We start from the raw sequence: 22,393 nt of genomic DNA, 5'->3' as shown, positions 1-22,393 counted from the left end.
TGAAGGACCTCGGTGTTACTCTTGACCCTGATCTCTCTTTTGACGAACATATCAAGACTGTTTCAAGGACAGCTTTTTTCCATCTACGTAACATTGCAAAAATCAGAAATTTTCTGTCCAAAAATGATGCAGAAAAATTAATCCATGCATTTGTTACTTCTAGGTTAGACTACTGCAATGCTCTATTTTCCGGCTACCCGGATAAAGCACTAAATAAACTTCAGTTAGTGCTAAATACGGCTGCTAGAATCCTGACTAGAACCAAGAAATTTGATCATATTACTCCAGTGCTAGCTTCCCTACACTGGCTTCCTGTTAAGGCAAGGGCTGATTTCAAGGTTTTACTGTTAACCTATAAAGCGTTACACGGGCTTGCTCCTACCTATCTTTCCGAGTTGGTCCTGCCGTACATACCAATACGTACGCTACGGTCACAAGACGCAGGCCTCCTAATTGTCCCTAGAATTTCTAAGCAAACAGCGGGAGGCAGGGCTTTCTCCTATAGATCTCCATTTTTATGGAACAGTCTGCCTACCCATGTGAGAGACGCAGACTCGGGTCTCAACCTTTAAGTCTTTACTGAAGACTTATCTTTTCAGTAGGTCATATGATTGAGTGTAGTCTGGCCCAGGAGTGTGAAGGTGAACGGAAAGGCTGGAGCAACGAACAGCCCCTTGCTGTCTCTGCCGGGCCGGTTCCCCTCTCCACTGGGGTTCTCTGCCTCTAACCCTGTTGCAGGGGCTGAGTCACTGGCTTGCTGGTGCTCTTTCATGCCGTCCCTGGGAGGGGTGCGTCACTTGAGTGGGTTGAGTTACTGACGTGATCTTCCTGTCTCGGGTTGGCGCCCCCTTGGTTTGTGCTGTGGTGGAGACCTCTGTGGGCTATACTCGGCCTTGTCTCAGGATTGTAAGTTGGTGGTTGGGGATATCCCTCTAGTGGTGCGGGGCTGTGCTTTGGCGGAGTGGGTGGGGTTATATCCTTCCTGTTTGGACCCCCTGTCCGGGGTTTCTTCGGATGGGGCCACAGTGTCTCCGGGACCGCTCCTGTCTCAGCCTCCAGTATTTATGCTGCAGTAGTTTATGTGTCGGGGCTGGGGTTAGTTGGTTATACCTGGAGTACTTCTCCTGTCTTATCCAGTGTCCTGTGTGAATTTAAGTATGCTCTCTCTAATTCTCTCGTTCTCTCTTTCTCTCTGAGAACCTGAGCCCTAGGACCATACGTCAGACTACCGGGCATGATGACACCTTGCTGTCCCCAGTCCGCCTGGCCTTGCTGCTATTTCAGTTTCAACTGTTCTGCCTGCGGCTACGAAACCCCTACCTGTCCCAGACCTGCTGTTTTCAACTCTTTAATGATCGGCCATGAAAAGCCAACTGAGAGACCTGAGCCCTAGGACCATACGCTCGGGACTACCGGCCGTGGTGACTCCTTGCTGTCCCCAGTCCGCCTGGCCTTGCTGCTATTTCAGTTTCAACTGTTCTGCCTGCGGTTATGGAACCCCCTACCTGTCCCAGACCTGCTGTTTTCAACTCTTAATGATCGGCTATGAAAAGCCAACTGAGATTTATTCCTGATTATTATTTGACCATGCTTGTCACTTATGAACATTTTTGAACATCTTGGCATGGTTCTGTTATAATCTCCACCCGGCACAGCCAGAAGAGGACTGGCCACCCCTCATAGCCTGGTTCCTCTCTAGGTTTCTTCCTAGGCTTTCGCCTTTCTAGGGAGTTTTTCCTAGCCACCGTGCTTCTACACCTGCATTACTAGCTGTTTGGGGTTTTAGGCTGGGTTTCTGTACAGCACTTCGAGATATTAGCTGATGTAAGAAGGGCTATATAAAATAAAATTGATTGATTGATTGATTGGATAAAACCCATGGAGGAGAAAGAGAGGGAGGGGGGGTAAACCCATGAAGAAAGGGGGGGGGGATAAACCCATGGAGAGAGGGGGATAAACCCATGGAGAAAGAGAGGGAGGGGGGGATAAACCCATGGAGAAAGAGAGGGGGGGGATAAACCCATGGAGGAAGAGAGGGAGGGGGGGATAAACCCATGGAGAGAAAAGAGGGAGGGGGGGATAAACCCATGGAAAAAGAGAGGGGGGGGATAAACCCATGAAGAGAGGGGGATAAACCCATGGAGAAAGAGAGGGAGGGGGGGATAAACCCATGGAGAAAGAGAGGGGGGGATAAACCCATGGAGAAAGAGAGGGGGGGGATAAACCCATGGAGAAAGAGAGGGGGGATAAACCCATGGAGAAAGAGAGGGAGGGGGATAAACCCATGGAGAAAGAGAGAGGGGGGGATAAACCCATGGAGAAAGAGAGGGAGGGGGGATAAACCCATGGAGAAAGAGAGGGGGGGATAAACCCATGGAGAAAGGGGGGGGGGATAAACCCATGGAGAAAGAGAGGGAGGGGGGATAAACCCATGGAGAAAGAGAGGGGGGGGGATAAACCCATGGAGAAAGAGAGGGAGGGGGGGATAAACCCATGGAGAAAGGGGGGGGGTAAACCCATGGAGAAAGAGAGGGAGGGGGGGATAAACCCATGGAGGAAGAGAGGGGGGACAAAACCCATGGAGAAAGAGAGGGAGGGGGGATAAACCCATGGAGAAAGAGAGGGGGGATAAACCCATGGAGAAAGAGAGGAGGGGGTAAACCCATGGAGAAAGAGGGGGAATAAACCCATGGAGAAAGAGAGGGAGGGGGGATAAACCCATGGAGAAAGGGGGGGGATAAACCCATGGAGAAAGAGAGGGAGGGGGGGATAAACCCATGGAGGAAGAGAGGGGGATAAACCCATGAAGAGAAGGGGGAGGGGGTATAAACCCATGGAAAAGAGAGGGAGGGGGGGATAAACCCATGGAGAAAGAGAGGGAGGGGGGGATAAACCCATGGAGAAAGAGAGGGAGGGGGGGATAAACCCATGGAGAAAGAGAGGGGGGGATAAACCCATGGAGAAAGAGAGGAGGGAGGGGGGGTAAACCCATGGAGAAAGGGGGGTAAACCCATGGAGAAAGAGGGGGGGGGGGGATAAACCCATGGAGAAAGGGGGGATAAACCCATGGAGAAAGAGAGTGAGGGGGGATAAACCCATGGAGAAAGGGGGGATAAACCCATGGAGAAAGAGAGGGAGGGGGGATAAACCCATGGAGAAAGAAGAGGGGGGATAAACCCATGGAGAAAGAGAGGGGGATAAACCCATGGAGAAAGAGAGGGAGGGGGATAAACCCATGGAGAGAAATAGAGGGAGGGGGGATAAACCCATGGAGAAAGAGAGGGGGATAAACCCATGGAGAAAGAGAGGGAGGGGGTATAAACCCATGGAAAAGAGAGGGGGGGGATAAACCCATGGAAAAAGAGAGGGGGATAAACCCATGAAGATAGGGGGAACCCATGGAGAAAGAGAGGGGGGGGATAAACCCATGGAGAAAGAGAGGGGGGATAAACCCATGGAGAAAGAGAGGGAGGGGGGATAAACCCATGGAGAAAGAGAGGAGGGGGGGATAAAACCCATGGAGGAGAAAGAGAGGGAGGGGGGGTAAACCCATGGAGAAGAGAGGGGGGTATAAACCCATGGAGAAAGAGAGGGAGGGGGATAAACCCATGGAGAAAGAGAGGGAGGGGGATAAAACCCATGGAGAAAGAGGGAGGGGGGTAAACCCATGGAGAAAGAGAGGGGGGTAAACCCATGGAGAAAAGAGAGGGAGGGGGTATAAACCCATGGAGAAAGAGAGGGGGGGATAAACCCATGGAGAAAGAGAGGGAGGGGGATAAACCCATGGAGAAAGAGAGGGGGGGGATAAACCCATGGAGAAAGAGAGGGGGGGGGGTAAACCCATGGAGAAAGAGAAGGGGGTATAAACCCATGGAGAAAGAGAGAGAGGGGGATAAACCCATGGAGAAAGAGAGGGGGGTATAAACCCATGGAGAAAGAGAGGGAGGGGGGATAAACCCATGGAGAAAGAGAGGGAGGGGGGGATAAACCCATGGAGAAAGAGAGGGGGGATAAACCCATGGAGAAAGAGAGGGAGGGGGGATAAACCCATGGAGAAAGAGAGGGGGGATAAACCCATGGAGAAAGAGAGGGAGGGGGATAAACCCATGGAGAAAGAGAGGGAGGGGGGATAAACCCATGGAGAAAGAGAGGGAGGGGGGGATAAACCCATGGAGAAAGAGAGGGGGGGGGGTAAACCCATGGAGAAAGAGAGGGGTAAACCCATGGAGAAAGAGAGAGGGGGTAAACCCATGGAGAAAGAGAGGGGGGGGATAAACCCATGGAGAAAGAGAGGGGGGGATAAACCCATGGAGAAACCTGAGTGGCGCAGTGGTCTAAGGCACTGCATCGCAGTGCTAACTGTGCCACTAGAGATCCTGGTTCGAATCCAGGCTCTGTCGCAGCCGGCCGCGACCGGGAGACTCATGGGCGGCGCACAATTGGCCCAGCGTCGTCCAGGGTAGGGGAGGGAATGGCCGGCAGGGATGTAGCTCAGTTGATAGAGCATGGCGTTTGCAACGCCAGGGTTGTGGGTTCAATTCCCACGGGGGGCCAGTATAAAAAAAAAAACATGTATTCACTAACTGTAAGTCGCTCTGGATAAGAGCGTCTGCTAAATGACTAAAATGTAAATGTTAAAAATGAGAAAGAGAGGGGGATAAACCCATGGAGAAAGAGGGGGGGATAAACCCGTAGTGGGGGATAAATCAATCAGTGTGTTGGCTCCCCGCTGGTGTGTGGAGAAATAAAACACATCATGTGACAGAGTCAGACAGAGTCGGCAGATCAGATGTGACTGGCCACCATGTTGAGTAATGGGAAATAGAGATGCAGTGGGTTTTAACCATGGAGGCTCACGCACTGTGGGTTTTGGACGGACAGCTATCTCTCTGGCTTTTGTTCTCTCTCTCTCTCTCTTTCTTTCTGTCTGAACTCACACGCTGAGGCCGGAGGGTCGATCGATGCAGAGAAAAAGGGTTAGACAGGAACTGTGGGGTATGTCTGAGATGAAGACATCAGACTAGTGTGTGTGTGTGTGTGTGTGTGTGTGTGTGTGTGTGTGTGTGTGTGTGTGTGTGTGTGTGTGTGTGTGTGTGTGTGTGTGTGTGTGTGTGTGTGTGTTTGTGTGTGTGTGTGTGTGTGTGTGTGTGTGTGTTTGTGTGTGTGTGTGTGTGTGTGTGTGTGTGTGTGTGTGTGTGTGTGTGTGTGTGTGTGTGTGTGTGTGTGTGTGTGTGTGTGTGTGTGTGTGTGTGTGTGTGTGTGTGTGTGTGTGTGTGTGTGGATGACAGAAGGCAGAAAAAGACAGAAAAAAAATAAGAGAGAGAGGAAGAGGAAGAGAGATTAACTCCTCTGGAGAGTTCATATCTCATTTGCCACCAGAGAGCCTGGATAATGAGTGTGAATGAGTCAATGTTTTAACCTACCACAGACAGGGTTTTACCACCAATACTGTGGCCACATAACACTTCATAGTAAAAACCTAGCACTGTCTCATCTTCTACTTGTGTGGAACAGACTATACTAAGAACCGGAATGGGGTCAATTCCATTTCAATTCCAGTCAATTCAGAAAGTAAATCAAATTCCAAGTTTTCCTCATTGAAAAGCATTGAAGAGAATTGGAATTTCAGTGTATTGCCTGAATTGGACCCAACCCTGTTAAAAGACAGACAGAATAGACTTCCCCAAATCATAACAGGTACACAATGTCCTGTTTCCTGTTTGGTATTCTGTTTGCTTCTTGTTGTTCTGAAAAATCAATCAACCTTACATCCAGCAATATTTTATCCACATTAAACTTCACATTACAGTAAAAACATATCACTGGCTCTTATCTTCTATTTAGGTGAAATGTAGCCTACTAAGAACAGAGAGCAGAACCCTCACTACATTAAATACGGTGTACTGTACATGGTCTTGTGTCCATTCAATTAGCAGATTATACTAACACAGACAGAAAACATTCAGTGTGCAGTTCCATGGAGTTTGCTGCACCTCAGTGAGTCATACTGCAGTGGGCTTTGGGCTATACTGCTGCTGTGGAGGCTGGGGGCAAAGGTCAGCAAGACCAGGACAGACAGACACAATAAGTACTCACTAACCATTACTCTGTTCTCTCTGTTCTCTCTGTTCTCTCTGCTCTCTGCTGTGATCTCGTCCAATTAATGGGAAAATGTGCATTTGGGCTCAAAATCGTACGTGATATGCTCGCACTGTGTGCTCGTGGCCTGCCTTAGTGATTTGATCCTTCTTCATTTGATCCAATGCACACGCATACACACACACACACACATATGTACACACACACACACACAGCCTGGTTATCTCTGGTTTGCTTAGAGTAACAGAAATATGCGTGTGCTAGCAAGGAGGCCTACAAACCTGACTCAGTTACACCAGCTCTGTCAGGAGGAATGGGCCAAAATTCACCCAACTTATTGTGGGAAGCTTGTGGAAGGCTACCCGGAATGTTTGACCCAAGTTAAACAATTTAAAGGCAATGCTACCAAATACTAATTGAGTTTATGTAAACTTCTGACCCACTGGGAATGTGATGAAAGAAAGAAAAGCTGAAATAAATAATTATCTCTACTATTATTCTGACATTTCACATTCTTAAAATAAAGTGGTGATCCTAACTGACCTAAGACAGGGAATATTTACTAGGATTAAATGTCAGGAATTGTGAAAAACTGAGTTTAAATGTATTTGGCTAAGGTGTATGTAAACTTTCAACTTCAACTGTATGTGAAAATGGTTGGTATATTTGGAATAGTATTTGAACCCAGGACTGATTGTGTGCAAGAGAGTGCTACATTATTTTGATGAAATTAATTCTATGGAGGCTGTGCTTTTGCTGTGTTTGTGAATGTATATGTTTAAATGTATGTGTGTATTTGTTTCTAAACCTTTCCCCTGGGAAAAAATTCAAATAAATGTTGACTGGGATATGTATGAATTGTAATATCTTTCCTGCTAAAATAAAATATGATAAATAAGTTGTAATAATAATGCAATAGGCCATTCAGGACACAACTACGTCTTGTGATGGATAGACTTATCAACTAATGAAACTGCAAAAGTGGTTCATATTAATGGATGGTGTTTAAACAGAGCTTTTCATTAGGTCTAGTGGCTTTACACTGTGAGGGTAGATCACCTTCATAGGAAGTAGGGAAAGAGGACAAGCGGTAGTGGGTAGTGGGCAGTGGGAGGTGGGTAGTGGGTAGTGGGTAGTGGGCAGTGGGAGGTGGGTAGTGGGTAGTGGGAGGTGGGTAGTGGGCAGTGGGAGGTGGGTAGTGGGTAGTGGGCAGTGGGAGGTGGGTAGTGGGCAGTGGGTAGTGGGAGGTGGGTAGTGGGCAGTGGGAGGTGGGCAGTGGGCAGTGAGGTGGGCAGTGGGCAGTGGGCAGTGGGAGGTGGGCAGTGGGTAGTGGGCAGTGGGTAGGTGGGCAGTGGGCAGTGGGAGGTGGGCAGTGGGCAGTGGGTGGTGGGTAGTGGGTAGTGGGCAGTGGGTAGTGGGTAGTGGGCAGTGGGTAGTGGGTAGTGGGAGGTGGGTAGTGGGTAGTGGGCAGTGGGTAGTGGGAGGTGGGCAGTGGGCAGTGGGTAGTGGGCAGTGGGTAGTGGGAGGTGGGCAGTGGGTAGTGGGTAGTGGGAGGTGGGTAGTGGGTAGTGGGTAGTGGGAGGTGGGCAGTGGGCAGTGGGTAGTGGGAGGTGGGCAGTGGGAGGTGGGTAGTGGGTAGTGGGAGGTGGGTAGTGGGTAGTGGGTAGTGGGAGGTGGGTAGTGGGTAGTGGGAGGTGGGTAGTGGGCAGTGGGAGGTGGGTAGTGGGTAGTGGGCAGTGGGTAGTGGGTAGTGGGTAGTGGGAGGTGGGTAGTGGGTAGTGGGCAGTGGGTAGTGGGTAGTGGGCAGTGGGAGGTGGGTAGTGGGTAGTGGGCAGTGGGTAGTGGGTAGTGGGTAGTGGGTAGTGGGTAGTGGGTAGTGGGTAGTGGGTAGTGGGTAGTGGGCAGTGGGTAGTGGGTAGTGGGCAGTGGGAGGTGGGTAGTGGGCAGTGGGTAGTGGGTAGTGGGTAGTGGGTAGTGGGCAGTGGGTAGTGGGTAGTGGGAGGTGGGCAGTGGGTAGTGGGTAGTGGGTAGTGGGAGGTGGGCAGTGGGCAGTGGGTAGTGGGTAGTGGGCAGTGGGCAGTGGGAGGTGGGCAGTGGGTAGTGGGTAGTGGGAGGTGGGTAGTGGGTAGTGGGTAGTGGGTAGTGGGAGGTGGGCAGTGGGTAGTGGGTAGTGGGTAGTGGGCAGTGGGCAGTGGGCAGTGGGCAGTGGGTAGTGGGCAGTGGGTAGTGGGTAGTGGGTAGTGGGCAGTGGGCAGTGGGTAGTGGGTAGTGGGTAGTGGGCAGTGGGTAGTGGGTAGTGGGAGGTGGGCAGTGGGCAGTGGGCAGTGGGTAGTGGGAGGTGGGCAGTGGGAAGTGGGTAGTGGGTAGTGGGTAGTGGGTAGTGGGAGGTGGGTAGTGGGTAGTGGGCAGTGGGCAGTGGGTAGTGGGCAGTGGGTAGTGGGCAGTGGGCAGTGGGCAGTGGGCAGTGGGTAGTGGGCAGTGGGCAGTGGGTAGTGGGTAGTGGGTAGTGGGCAGTGGGAGGTGGGCAGTGGGCAGTGGGCAGTGGGTAGTGGGCAGTGGGCAGTGGGCAGTGGGTAGTGGGTAGTGGGAGGTGGGCAGTGGGCAGTGGGCAGTGGGTAGTGGGCAGTGGGTAGTGGGCAGTGGGCAGTGGGCAGTGGGTAGTGGGAGGTGGGCAGTGGGTAGTGGGCAGTGGGCAGTGGGTAGTGGGAGGTGGGCAGTGGGCGGTGGGAGGTGGGTAGTGGGTAGTGGGTAGTGGGCAGTGGGCAGTGGGCAGTGGGCAGTGGGCAGTGGGCAGTGGGTAGTGGGAGGTGGGTAGTGGGTAGTGGGTAGTGGGTGGTGGGAGGTGGGTAGTGGGCAGTGGGCAGTGGGTAGTGGGTAGTGGGAGGTGGGCAGTGGGTAGTGGGTAGTGGGTAGTGGGTAGTGGGTAGTGAGCAGTGGGCAGTGAGTGGGAGGTGGGCAGTGGGTAGTGGGTAGTGGGAGGTGGGTAGTGGGTAGTGGGTAGTGGGTAGTGGGTAGTGGGTAGTGGGAGGTGGGCAGTGGGTAGTGGGTAGTGGGCAGTGGGCAGTGGGCAGTGGGCAGTGGGTAGTGGGCAGTGGGTAGTGGGCAGTGGGTAGTGGGTAGTGGGTAGTGGGTAGTGGGAGGTGGGCAGTGGGCAGTGGGTAGTGGGCAGTGGGCAGTGGGCAGTGGGCAGTGGGCAGTGGGCAGTGGGTAGTGGGCAGTGGGTAGTGGGCAGTGGGCAGTGGGTAGTGGGCAGTGGGCAGTGGGCAGTGGGCAGTGGGTAGTGGGCAGTGGGTAGTGGGCAGTGGGTAGTGGGTAGTGGGCAGTGGGCAGTGGGTAGTGGGCAGTGGGCAGTGGGTAGTGGGCAGTGGGCAGTGGGTGAGAGTGTGTGGCTGCTGCACTGTGCTTGCCCACTTGGCCACAAAAACGAGCACACTCACGCAAATGCCACCAGAGTTAATTTCCTAGAACAAATCTCACCAGGCAGGAGCCCAATTTAGCCTTGAATCACGTCAGAACAACTCCCCTCTACCTTCCAGCCACATCTCCTCTCCTCATAACATCTCAGTTATTGCACTTATTCCTCTCCTGTTTTCCAACACGGTGATAAACAGTTCCTGAAAAGCTTTTCCCTTCTCTCCTCTGCAGGTATATGATTGGTATCTCCAGTGCAAGGCAGGCCGTAGAGGACAGGATGGGAGTCAAGGAGTTTACACCCAGTTGACAACCTCCCTCACCGCGCTGCGCCTCCTTCTGCTGCTCAAATCATGTTTTATAGGGTCCGTGTGTGAGGCCCTTCATCCTACGCACACCAGACCTGGGTTCAAATACTATTTTAAATCTTTCAAATACTTTGTGCATTTGCTTTAGCCTTTCTGGAGTGTCAGTTGGTCGGCCAGGTCGGAGTTTGCACTTTTGGGACTTTTCTATTGGTTCCATTGCAACAGGCAAACCCAGGTAAAGTATTTGAAATGATTTCAAATACTATTTGAATCTATGTCTGCAGCTCACAGCACACAAACAGCTCCCAACTTACACAGCTGCAGCTGACCACATAATACCATCAGATTTATAACTAAATATAACAGTCTCCCGAGTGGCGCAGTGGTCTAAGGCGGTGGGTAGTGGGCAGTGTGCCACTAGAGATCCTGGTTCAAATCCAGGCTCTGTCGTAGCCGACCGGGAGACCCATGGGGCAGCGCACAATTGGCCCAGCGTCGTCCAGGGTAGGGGAGGGAATGGCTGGCAGGGATGTAGCTCAGTTGGTAGGGCATGGCGTTTGCAACGCCAGGGTTGTGGGTTCGATTCCCACGGGGGGCCAGTATAAAAAAATAATAAATATCTAAAAAATAATAATGCATGCACTCACTAACTGTAAGTCGCTCTGGATAAGAGTGTCTACTAAAATGTAAATGTAACTCTAACTGAAGGGCTATAAACTGACTGTTACAAAATGCTTCAGTTTGTTCTGTGTGGAACTGAAAAGACATCTGTAGGTACAGTGTTTGTGTTCAGGTTCCCTCAAAGGAACTGGAAGGCAGGATAAAGTCATGTCATTATTCTGACACACCTTTCCCACTTCCTCCTTCCTATCCTCCCTCACCCAGTGGCGGACTTACCATTAGGCAGAATAGGCAATTGCCTCACATCATCAAGGGGCCTTGTGAGCTGGGCATAATTAAAAATAGTAATATATATATTATTTAGCATTTCTTTGCTTGAGGCCCCCCCATACTGTTGTGGGCTTGCGAATTGAAGGAAAGTTGGCTGGTCCACAGTGCACTGTTGGAATTATTTTGGATGAATGTGCGAAGGTAACCTACTTTCTGAAGTGATTTGTTTGACAATCAGATGGAAACATCATGACTGGTTGTGTTCATGGCACATTAAAAGGTAATGCATTTTACAAATTATATGTCAGTCTGAGGGGGGCCTCAGACTGGCCCGTGCATGGGGCCTCCAAATCACTAAGTCCGCCCCTGCCCCCACCTCCCTCTCCCCAAGGTCACTGATTAGTCAATAACTCAGTGACATTTAAGCCTTCCGCCAGACTCAATTATTTCACCATTATCAAAGCAGTTTGCTAATTCTGGAACAAATCAGCTAGTGAAAGGGTAAGTTGTCCTACTGAAATACAGCAACTGCATTCCAATACAAGCCTCACTCATATAAAATTAACTTTCTAACGGTAGAATATCCATATACACTGATTGTACAAAACATTAGGAACACCTGCTCTTTCCATGAAATAGATTGAAAGTTATGATCCCTTACTGATGTCACCTGTTAAATCCACTTCAATCAGTGTAGATGAAGGGGAGGATGTTTAAGCCTTGAGACAATTGAGACATGGATTGTGTATGTGTGCCATTCAGAGGGTGAATGGGTAAGACAACAGATTTCAGTGCCTTTGAACGGGGTATGGTAGTAGGTGCCAGGCGCACCAGTTTGAGTGTGTCAAGAACTGCAACGCTTCTGGGTTTTTCACACTCAACAGTTTCCAGTGTGTATCAAGAATGGTCCACCACCCAAAGGACATCCAGCCAACTTGACACAACTGTGGGAAGCATTGGAGTCAACATGGGCCAGCGTCCCTGTGAAACGCTTCCAACACCCTGTAGAGTCCATGCCCCCGACGAATTGAGGCTGTTGTACACTTAGTGTATCTAATGGCTAGGGGTCCTGTTCCACTGAATACAATACTCTTAATAAACATAATACACACATTTGAAACGTTTTATTTATGAAAGTCTGGGACTGAAACAGATATGACTCACTTACTTACCTTTTCATCCTGGGCGGGACAGGAGACCGCATCAATCTTCTGCCGCTTGAGTCTGTCTTGTGGCCTGTCCCATGAGAGACCCAGATATGATTTAGTTATTATTAGTAAAAAAAATGATAAACAGCTCAAAATCTAATGAACTAGGCAAAAAAGAAAAGAGAATGTTAAGAGGAACAATCCTCTGCTGAACTCATGAGGTAGGTCTATGCTTTCCATTACAGTGATGATGAGGCTATCAGCTTACACAGAGTAGCATGAATACACCCCCTCATTTGACACTGCTGTCTGATTGCACAGCGGCAGTTATCGTTCTGATTAGCTCTATCGGGGGGGAGGGGGGTGTAACGACTCAGCTTTATGATGGCATAATGATATATAATAACACTAGTGAATGTGGTGATGATTGCCATGGTGATTGCCCCCCTGCAATGTCAAAGTTGAGACCCTTGTAGTAAACTTTAAGTAGTTAACTTATTTATTGCACAAAGCAACTGATGAACTAAGCACTGCCTAATTCAACTATCATATATCCACAGCTGGCAATTAAAAAATTCATGCAAGTGATGGAACAATGCTTGAAAGTGTTGATTGTTTGAAATATCTGGATTTGAGGCTAGATAAGCTTGGGTTATTATACAGATCTGATAATTGTTTTACTGTATCCATTAGAAAGACCTTAGTAGCCCAACTGCTGCTTCCTATCCTAGACTATGGGGACATCATCTATCAAAACACAAACAAGACCTTACTTTGCGAATTAGATGTAATTTATAACAATCTTTGCAGATTCATTCTTGAATGCCATTATAAGACATCATTGCACCATTTCTGTCACTCCCAAACAGAAGACAACTGCATTGGCACCAATTTATTTTTAAATGTATTAATTTACATTTCCCAGTATATATTAAGGAACACCATTCTTTATAAGACTCACACTACTTATTTCGACAACAACAGCAATTACAAATTCCAAGGGAACATCATGAGGTTGGAATAAGATCTTTCAGATACAAAGACCCAACTGACTGGGATAATTTACCTATAGAAATCAGGGCATTAAAATCACACAGTAAATTTAAGAAAGCCCTTTTTCAAATGTTAAGAACAAACTGTTCGTTTTTTTTTTACTAATAGAAACATCAGCATGTGGAGATATTTGTAAATATACCAGCTCTCAAGTTTTTCAAGTGTTTAATGTTAAGTTCAGGCATTAACTCTACATTCTTAAGGTTAGGCATTAACATTGATTGATTAAGATAAGAGTTAAGGTTTGGCATAGGCTTAAAACAAAAATATCAAAACCAACTTTCTATCGCTGGATTTGAACTTGCAATCTTTGGAATCAGAGGCAAATGCCGGCACCGTGCCAAAACCGAAACATACTTGAAGGTAACAGTGCTCACTGTTGTCCCTAGTGGCCGGTTTCCACGTCATCCTCAGATGTGGTTGGACGTCGAATACTGACTTGCATCAAGGGTGACCTGGCTAAATAAACTCAGCAAAAAAAAAAATGTCCCTTTTTCAGGACCCTGTCTTTCAAAGATAATTCGTAAAAATCCAAATAAATTCACAGATCTTCATTGTAAAAGGTTTAAACACTGTTTCCCATGCTTGTTCAATGAACCATAAACAATTAATGAACATGCACCTGTGGAACGGTCGTTAAGACTATAACAGTTTACAGACGGTAGGCAATTAAGGTCACAGTTATGAAAACTTAGGACACTAAAGAGGCCTTTCTACTGACTCTGAAAAACACCAAAAGAAAGATGCCCAGGGTCCCTGTTCATCTGCGTGAACGTGCCTTAGGCATGCTGCAAGGAGGCATGAGGACTGCAGATGTGGCCAGGGCAATAAATTGCAATGTCCGTACTGTGAGATGCCTAAGACAGTGCTACAGGGAGACAGGACGGACAGCTGATCGTCCTCGCAGTGGCAGACCACGTGTAACAACACCTGCACAGGATCGGTACATCCGAACATCACACCTGCGGGACAGGTACTGGATGGCAACAACAACTGCCCGAGTTACACCAGGAACGCACAATCCCTCCATCAGTGCTCAGACGGTCCGCAATAGGCTGAGTGAGGCTGGACTGAGGGCTTTAAGGCCTGTTGTAAGGCAGGTCCTCACAAATCATCCAAGATGGCGTAGAAGTGCGGTCGTGTACTCCGTAGTGTGTCCGTGTAAATAGCCTGTTTTTTTGTTTTTTTGTCTCTTTCATATATATTTCTCAATCACACTTTTCATCCTTCAACTAAATATACTTTCCTGAAACCCGCCTCACCCAATGTGGAACGGATTCTATCATTTATTTTACCTTTTTATCCAGAACCTCCAGTTGAAACTAGCCAGCTAGCCAGCTAACTAGCTAACTAGCTACTTGCTATTAGCCACCGTTAGCGGTTTTCACCATTGTCCGTAGCCTGCACTACCTACCAGCCAGCTCTAGCCTGGACTATTATCGGCCAGTCTGCACTGTCTGCACAGCGCGCTATCGACCAAGAACATCTCGGATTTTCTGCCGGAATCATTGAATCACTGGACCTTAACACCGGATCATCGCAACTAGCTAGCTGCAACCGAATGGATGTTGTTGGCTAATCACCACTGCCCCCGAAGCAAGCACCAGTTAGCCTTGAGCTAGCCTCGAGCCAGGCCCATCTCTCGGCTATCTACCTCTCTGTCAACCGGACGGGACCTCCTAGTGTCGACACGGAGCCCCGCTGATCCATCACGACTGGTCTGCCGACGTAATCGTCTGATGTGGTTTCAACAGGCTTCCCGTTGCGATGACCACGAAGATCCATCTGCTAGCCCCGGCCCGCTAGCACACGCCATCAACAGCCGTGCTTCCTGCTCGCCTTTGCTGTAGCAGCCATTCGAACTGCTCCCGGTCTCACCTATTGCTGTTCACTGGACCTTATGATCAATCAGCTGCACAGCTGATGCCTGCTGGACTGTTCCTTTACACGGTACCCCCATCCTGTTTATCTGTCCTGTTTATCTGTTTAACCTCAGCCCAAACTTTCGTCGCCATTACCAGTTGTTGTCTTAGCTCTCTCGAAAAACACCTGTGATTGCTTTATGCCTCTCTCCCATGTCAATATGCCTTGCCTATTGCTGTTCCGGTTAGTTCTTATTATACAATTTTACTGTAGAGCCCCCAGTACAGCTCAACCAGCCTCAGAGAGCTCCTTTGTCCCACCCCCCATACACGCGGAGACCGGCTTAATCAGTGCCTCCAGTGATGTTATCTCTTTCATCGTTACCCAACGCTTAGGTTTACCTCCACTGTACTCATATCCTTCCATATCCTTGTCTGTACATAATGCCCTGAATCTATTCTACAACGCCCAGAAATCTAGAAGACCAGTTCTTAAAGCCTTTAGCCGTATCCTTATTCTACTCCTCCTCTGTTCTTCTGGTGATGTAGAGGTTAACCCAGGCCCTGTAGCCCCCAGTATTACTCCTACTCCCCAGGCGCTATCATTTGTTGACTTCTGTAACCGTAAAAGCCTTGTTTTTTTGCATGTTAACATCAGAAGCATCCTCCCTAAGTTAGCGTTAGCACACTCCGCCAACCCTGATGTTTTAGCAGTGTCTGAATCCTGGCTTAGGAAGACAACCAAAAACTCTGATATTTCCATCCCCAACAACAACATTCTCTGTCTAGATAGAACTGCCAAACGGGGCGGAGTTGCAATCTACTGTAGAGATAGCCTGCAGAGCTCTATCATACTATCCAGGTCTGTGCCCAAACAGTTTGAGCTTCTACTTCTAAAAATCCACCTCTCCAGAAATAAGTCTATCACTGTTGCCGCTTGCTACAGAACCCCCTCAGCCCCCAGCTGTGCCCTGGACACCATATGTGAATTGATTGCCCCCCATCTATCCTCAGAGTTCGTACTGCTTGGTGACCTAAACTTGGATATGCTTAACTCCCCGGCCATCCTACAATCTAAACTAGATGCCCTCAATCTCATACAAATTATCAAGGAACCTACCAGGTACAACCCTAAATCCGTAAAACATGGGCACCCTCATAGATATCATCCTGACTAATTTACCCTCTAAATACACCTCCGCTGTCTTCCTTCAGGATCTCAGCGATCACTGCCTCATTGCCTGCGTCCGTAATGGGTCCGCGGTCAAACGACCACCCCTCATCACTATCAAACGCTCCCTAAACCACTTCAGCGAGCAGGCCTTTCTAATTGACCTGGCCCGGCTATCCTGGATGGATATTGACCTCATTCCGTCAGTAGAGGATGCCTGGTTGTTCTTTAAAAGTGCTTTCCTCAAAAAATTCCGAACTAAGAACAGATATAGCCCCTGGTTCACCCCAGACTTGACTTCCCTTGACCAGCACAAAAACATCCTGTGGCGTACTGCATTAGCATCGAACAGCCCCCGCGATATCCAACTTTTCAGGGAAGTCAGGAACCAATATACACAATCAGTTAGGAAAGCAAAGGCTAGCTTTTTCAAACAGAAATGTGCATCCTGTAGCACTAACTCCAAAATGTTTTGGGACACTGTAAAGTCCATGGAGAATAAGAGCACCTCCTCCCAGCTGCCCACTGCACTGAGGCTAGGAAACACTGTCACCACCGATAAATCTACGATAATCAAGAATTTCAATAAGCATTTCGCTACGGCTGGCCATGCTTTCTACCTGGCTACGCCTACCCCGGCCACCAGCTCTGCCCCTCCCGCTGCAACTTGCCCATGCCCCCGCTTCTCCTTCACCAAAATTCAGATAGCTGATGTTCTGAAAGAGCTGCAAAATCTGGACCCCTACAAATCAGCTGGGCCTCTATTCTCTGTGTATATCAATGATGTCGCTCTTGCTGCTGCTGACTCTCAGATCCACCTCTACGCAGACGACACCATTTTGTATACATCTTGCCCTTCATTGGACACTGTGTTAACAAACCTCCAAACGAGCTTCAATGCCATACAACACTCCTTCCGTAGCCTCCAACTGCTCTTAAACGCTAGTAAAACTAAATGCATGCTCTTCAATCGAACGCTGCTTGCACCCGCCCGCCCGACTAGAATCACTACTCTCGGTGGGTCTAACTTAGAATATGTGGACAACTACAAATACCTAGGTGTCTGGTTAGACCGTAAACTCTCCTTCCAGACTCACATAAAGCATCTCCAATCCAAAGTTAAATCTAGAATCGGCTTCCTATTTCGCAACAAAGCCTCCTTCACTCATGCTGCCAAACATGCCCTCGTAAAACTGACTATCCTACCGATCCTTGACTTCAGCGATGTCATTTACAAAATAGCCTCCAATACTCTACTCAGCAAATTGGATGTAGTCTATCACAGTGCCATCCGTTTTGTCACCAAAGCCCCATATACTACCCACCTTTGTGACCTGTACGCTCTCGTTGGCTGGCCCTCACTACATATTCGTCGCCAAACCCACTGGCACCAGGTCATCTATAAATCACTGCTAGGCAAATCCCTGCCTTATCTTAGCTCATTGGTCACCATAGCAACACCCACCCGTAGTATGCGCTCCAGCAGGTATATCTCACTGGTCATCCCCAAAGCCAACACCTCCTTTGGCCGCCATTCCTTCCAGTTCTCTGCTGCTAATGACTGGAACGAACTGCAAAAATCTCTGAAGCTGGAGACTCTTATCTCCCTCACTAACTTTAAGCATCAGTTGTCAGAGCACCTTACCGATCACTGCACCTGTACACAGCCCATCTGTAATTAGCCCACCCAACTACCTCATCCCCATATTGTTATTTATTTTGCTCATTTACACCCCAGTATCTCTATTTGCACATCATCTTCTGCACATCTATCATTCCAGTGTTAATACTAAATTGTAATTATTTTGCACCATGGCCTATTTATTGCCTTACCTCCATAACTTACTACATTTGCACACACTGTATATAGATTTTCTATTGTGTTATTAACTGTATGTTTTGTTTTATCCCATGTGTAACTCTGTGTTGTTGTTTTTATCACACTGCTTTGCTTTATCTTGGCCAGGTTGCAGTTGTAAATGAGAACTTGTTCTCAACTGGCTTACCTGGTTAAATAAAGGTTAAATAAAAATACAATAAAATAAAATAAAATGCAGCTGGTGGCCACACCAGATACTGACTGATACTTTTGATTTTGACCCCCCCCCCCTTTGTTCAGGGACACATTATTCAATTTCTGTCTGTGGAACTTGTTCAGTTTATGTCTCAGTTATTGAATCTTGTTATGTTCATACAAATATTTACACGTTAGGTTTGCTGAAAATAAACACAGTTGACAGTGAGAGGACGTTTATTTTTTTGCTGAGTTTTATGTATGTTTGTATTATAGGTACTTAGTTTAATTAGTTGTATTAGTAGTGTTAGTAGTAGTTTTTATTAGTTGTAGGCCTATTAGTAGTTGTACAAAACTGTTTTATGCTGTTAATTTACGTTTTTTATTATTATTATTTAATTATTATTATTAGATAGTAGTTATTATTGTTACTAAGTATTGTACGTTTTGTAGTTTTCATTTCGACTTGAAAAGGATAAATAATTCAAGTTTACCATCTAGTGTTCAAACATAGTATTACAACAACATTGGTGAGGATAGGTTGTCTGTAACACTAGTCCCACTGATCATTCTGGCTAACGTTGACCTGATGTGACCATTTGTTTTATTCAGTAACAGACATTCAGAAAGAAATGTTCCCACACATACTTAATCAATATGACAGAGTTAGTTTATTTGCAAGGAGAACAACCAGCTCCAAATGGAATCATCAACAGGAAAGAAAGGGGATCACACCAAAATTAATATTATATTTCTCTCAAACATAGTTAGTGTCACCTAGTGATACAGGGGATGAGCCAAGTCTTTTCATAGCATGTTATTGAGCAGCTCTCTTAAATCAATTCAAATCAATGCAGATATACGGTGCCTCAGTTATGGGTCCGAAAAACATCACACATTCTATAACCATCTAGTCTAACAATTACAGTGCCTTCGGAAAGTATTCACGAACCCTTTACTTTTTCCACATTTTGTTGTGTTACAGCCTGAATTTAAAATGGATTAAATTGAGATTTTATGTCACTGAACTACACACAATGCCCCATAATGTCAGTTCACTTTGCTTGTATAATTTTTTTGTTGTATTAATAAAAAGTTCAACGCTGAAATGTCTTGAGTTTATGGCAAGCCTAAATACATCCAGGAGTAAAAATGTGCTTAACAAATCACATAATAAGTTGCATGGACTCATTCCGTGTTCAATAATAGTGGTTAACATGATTTCTGAATGGCTACCCTATCTCTGTACCCCACAGATACAATTATCTGTAAGGTCCCTCAATCGAGTAGTGAATTTCAAGCACTGATTCAACCACAAAGACCAGGGAGGTTTTTCAATGCCTCACAAAGAAGGGCACCGATTGGTAGATGTGTACAAATAAAAAAAAAGCAGATCATGAATATCCCTTTGAGCATAGTTAAGTTATTAATTAGGCTTTGGGTGGTGTATCAATACACCCAGTCACAAAGATACAGGAGTCCTTCTTAACTCAGTTGCCAGAGAGTAAGGAAACTGCTCAGGGATTTCACCATGAGGCCAACGGTGACTTTAAAACAGTTAGAGTTTAATGGCTGTGATAGGAGAAAACTGAGGATGGATCAACAACATTGTAGTTACTCCACAATACTAACCTAAATGACAGAGTGAAAAGAAGGAAGCCTGTACAGAATAAAAAATATTCCAAAATATTCCTGTTTGGAACAAGGCACTTTAGTAATACTGCAACAAATGTGGCAAAGAAAGGAACTTTTTGTCCTGAAAACAAAGCGTTATGTTTGAGGTAAATCCAACACAACACATCACGGAGTCCCACGCTTCATATTTTTTGGCTGCATCATGTTATGGGTATGCTTGTCATCAGCAAGGGAGATTTTTTGGGATAAAAATAAACGGAATACAGCTATAAGCACAGGCAAAATCCTTTCCAACAGACACTGGGAGACAAATTCACCTTTCAGCAGAACAATAACCTAAAACACAAGGCCAAATCTACCCTGGAGTTGCTTACCAAGACGACATTGAATGTTCCTGAGTGGCCTAGTTACAGTTTTGACTTGAATCGGCTTGAAAATCTATTGCAAGACTTGAAAATTGCTGTATAGCATGATAAACAATCAACTTGATAGAGCTTGAATAATTTTAAAAAGAATAATGGACAAATATTATACAATTCAGGTGTGCAAAGCTCTGAGAGACACCCAGAAAGACTCACAGCTATAATCGCCACCAAAGGTGCTTCTATAAAGTATTGACTCAGGGGTGTGAATACTTATGTAAATTAGATATTTAATTTTCTATAAAGAAATTAACAATTCTAAAAACATATTTTCACTTTGTCATTATGGGGTATTGTGTTTAGGTGGCTGAGAAAAAATATATATTTAATCAATTTTGAATTCAGGCTGTAACAACAAAATGTGGAATACATCAAGGGGTATGAATACTTTCTGAAGGCACTGTATATGTATAATTAGTAGCACTGAAAATAAGACATTTCTTTATCTCTTTCTCTTCCCAAACGCTGGGCACTTTGAGAACAGAAGGCTCTGTCCATCTATTCAGTCATGGGCTCTGTCCATCTATTCAGTCATGGGCTCTTTCCTCTCCAAGGTATCTTTCTTCTACGTCCCTTGGATGTGAGTTCTGAGGTGTCTCTTGATCTGGCTGGACTGACTGAATCCTTTCCCACAGACAGGACAGGAGTAGGGTTTCTCCCCCGTGTGCACCCTTAGGTGGGCCTTCAGGTGGGCTGACTGGTTGAAGTGTTTCCCACACACGTAGCAGTGGTAAGGTCTCTCTCCCGTGTGGATCCGCTGGTGTTCCCTGAACTTCCCTGAGTAGCTGAAGCTCTTGCCACACACACCACAGTGAAAGGGCTTCTCCTTAGTGTGAGAACGCTGGTGGACCTTGAGGTAACTGGTAGAGGTGAATGACTTCCAACAGACTGTGCAGATGATTTGCCTGCGACTCGTGTCACCACTGTGTGGTACTGTGTGGGCTAGCATGTGTGCCTCCAGTTGGGATAGTTCACAGAACACGGCACCACACTGAGTACATGAGTGTGTCTGTGTGTCCTCCTCTGGTCTCCTTTCTAGATCTCTTGGAACAATAGGAACACTTTCAGTGTTCTCAGTGTTCTGACTTTGTGTTCTAGAACAGTCTGGATTTACTTCAGAGACGGGCTGAGACTGAGGGGAGTCACTGGTTGGTTCTGATAGTGATACTCCATAGCCATCAGGTTCTGTTTTGATCTTTCCAGTTGTGTTGGTCAGTAGAGACTCCCCCTCTCTGTTCTCCACAGTTTGGGTTCGGGGAAGATGTGAGGGCTGAGGTCGGTCCGCATCATTTTTCACACAGGGAGGAGTAGATATGTAGTCTTCTTTGGTATCATACTCCAGCACTTGATGCTGCTCTTTCTCTTGACTGGTCCTGAGTTCCTCCTGTTCCTCTTTAATCTGTGTGGGCTCTGGGTCCTCCTGGCCCAGACTGCGCCTCCACTCCTGCTCACAGTGCTGCTGCTCAGGGGGAGTGTGCGGCTCCGAGACCCAAGACAGTGTGGGCTGAGGGGCTGGGGGAAAGAAGACAATAAATTATCATTGAGAGCAATGGAATCACTGACAGCTGTTGACGCTTGATTGACAAGACCACCATTCCATTAGCTAAGTGTAGTTTGTTCTGGGAATGGCATAGCTAGCTATGTGTCTATCTCTGCCCTACAGAGTCAAATTCTGTATTACACAATGTAACACGTTTCTAACTATCTAGATAACTCGTGCAGATGAGAAGAAAGTACAATAGTCTAGTTAGCTAGCTTGCTACATACCCGGCGGTGGGACCGGTGTGATCAAGTGTCGTTTCAGGTACTGGTTTTCTCTCTTTGTCCGGGCTATTTCTTCCTGGTACTCGGAGATCGTGTCTGCGACAACTCTTAGTATCTCCTCAGCAGCTTGCATGAGACGCTCAGTTAGATACACATTCAGATATTGTAATTTAGTCATCGTTGGACGATTTAAGGGGGCAAAAGATCTTCCCGAAATCCACGTAGTTGTTGTCAAACATGAACGCTGTACTGCACGGAAGTGACGTCAGCGCTCTAGGCACATATCGGCGAGTTCACCATAGAAATGTACTGAACGTAGAATGGATCTTTAATCTATATCGATTGCTAGATCTTCAAACAAACTGAATATATTTTTTCAGTTAACTTGAGGAAATATGCAGCACACTACATCACTTTCATTTGCAATGTCTTTGATATACAATAATCTAATAATAGTCTGCTATATAACGGTACATTATACAGCAGATAATAAATAATATACAACATTCTTCCCTTTCTCCGAAAATATTCATGGTCCATGGGATGCTCTTATATTTGCGCCAAATAAAATACCAAACAGTTACTGTAAATCAAGGTATGCATTTTACTTTTATA

General features: G+C 46.8%; 1 protein-coding gene across 1 annotated transcript; it reads right to left on the bottom strand.

The window, feature by feature from the left end:
• Positions 1-20,354: 20,354 nt before the first annotated feature.
• Positions 20,355-22,019, bottom strand: LOC121574758 (zinc finger protein 583-like). Its single transcript, XM_041887321.2, has 2 exons — positions 21,782-22,019; positions 20,355-21,526 (listed from the first exon to the last, which is right to left on the bottom strand). Exons 1-2 carry the CDS (start codon positions 21,954-21,956, stop codon positions 20,580-20,582), a joined length of 1,122 nt encoding a protein of 373 aa, XP_041743255.1. The 5' UTR covers positions 21,957-22,019; the 3' UTR covers positions 20,355-20,579.
• Positions 22,020-22,393: the final 374 nt, after the last annotated feature.

Source organism: Coregonus clupeaformis, chromosome 10 (assembly GCF_020615455.1).
Source record: "Coregonus clupeaformis isolate EN_2021a chromosome 10, ASM2061545v1, whole genome shotgun sequence".
NCBI classification, from domain to species: domain Eukaryota; kingdom Metazoa; phylum Chordata; class Actinopteri; order Salmoniformes; family Salmonidae; genus Coregonus; species Coregonus clupeaformis.
The sequence above is the reverse complement of the archived record's forward strand: the minus strand, read 5'-3'. Positions and strand labels throughout refer to the sequence as shown.

Excerpts from the sequence above, each read along its gene's own strand:
- LOC121574758 (XM_041887321.2), bottom strand. The coding sequence starts at position 21,956 with ATGACTAAATTACAATATCTGAATGTGTATCTAACTGAGCGTCTCATG. Across the intron at positions 21,527-21,781 it reads CACACCGGTCCCACCGCCGG|CCCCTCAGCCCACACTGTCT; the intron begins GTATGTAGCAAG and ends TCTTTCCCCCAG.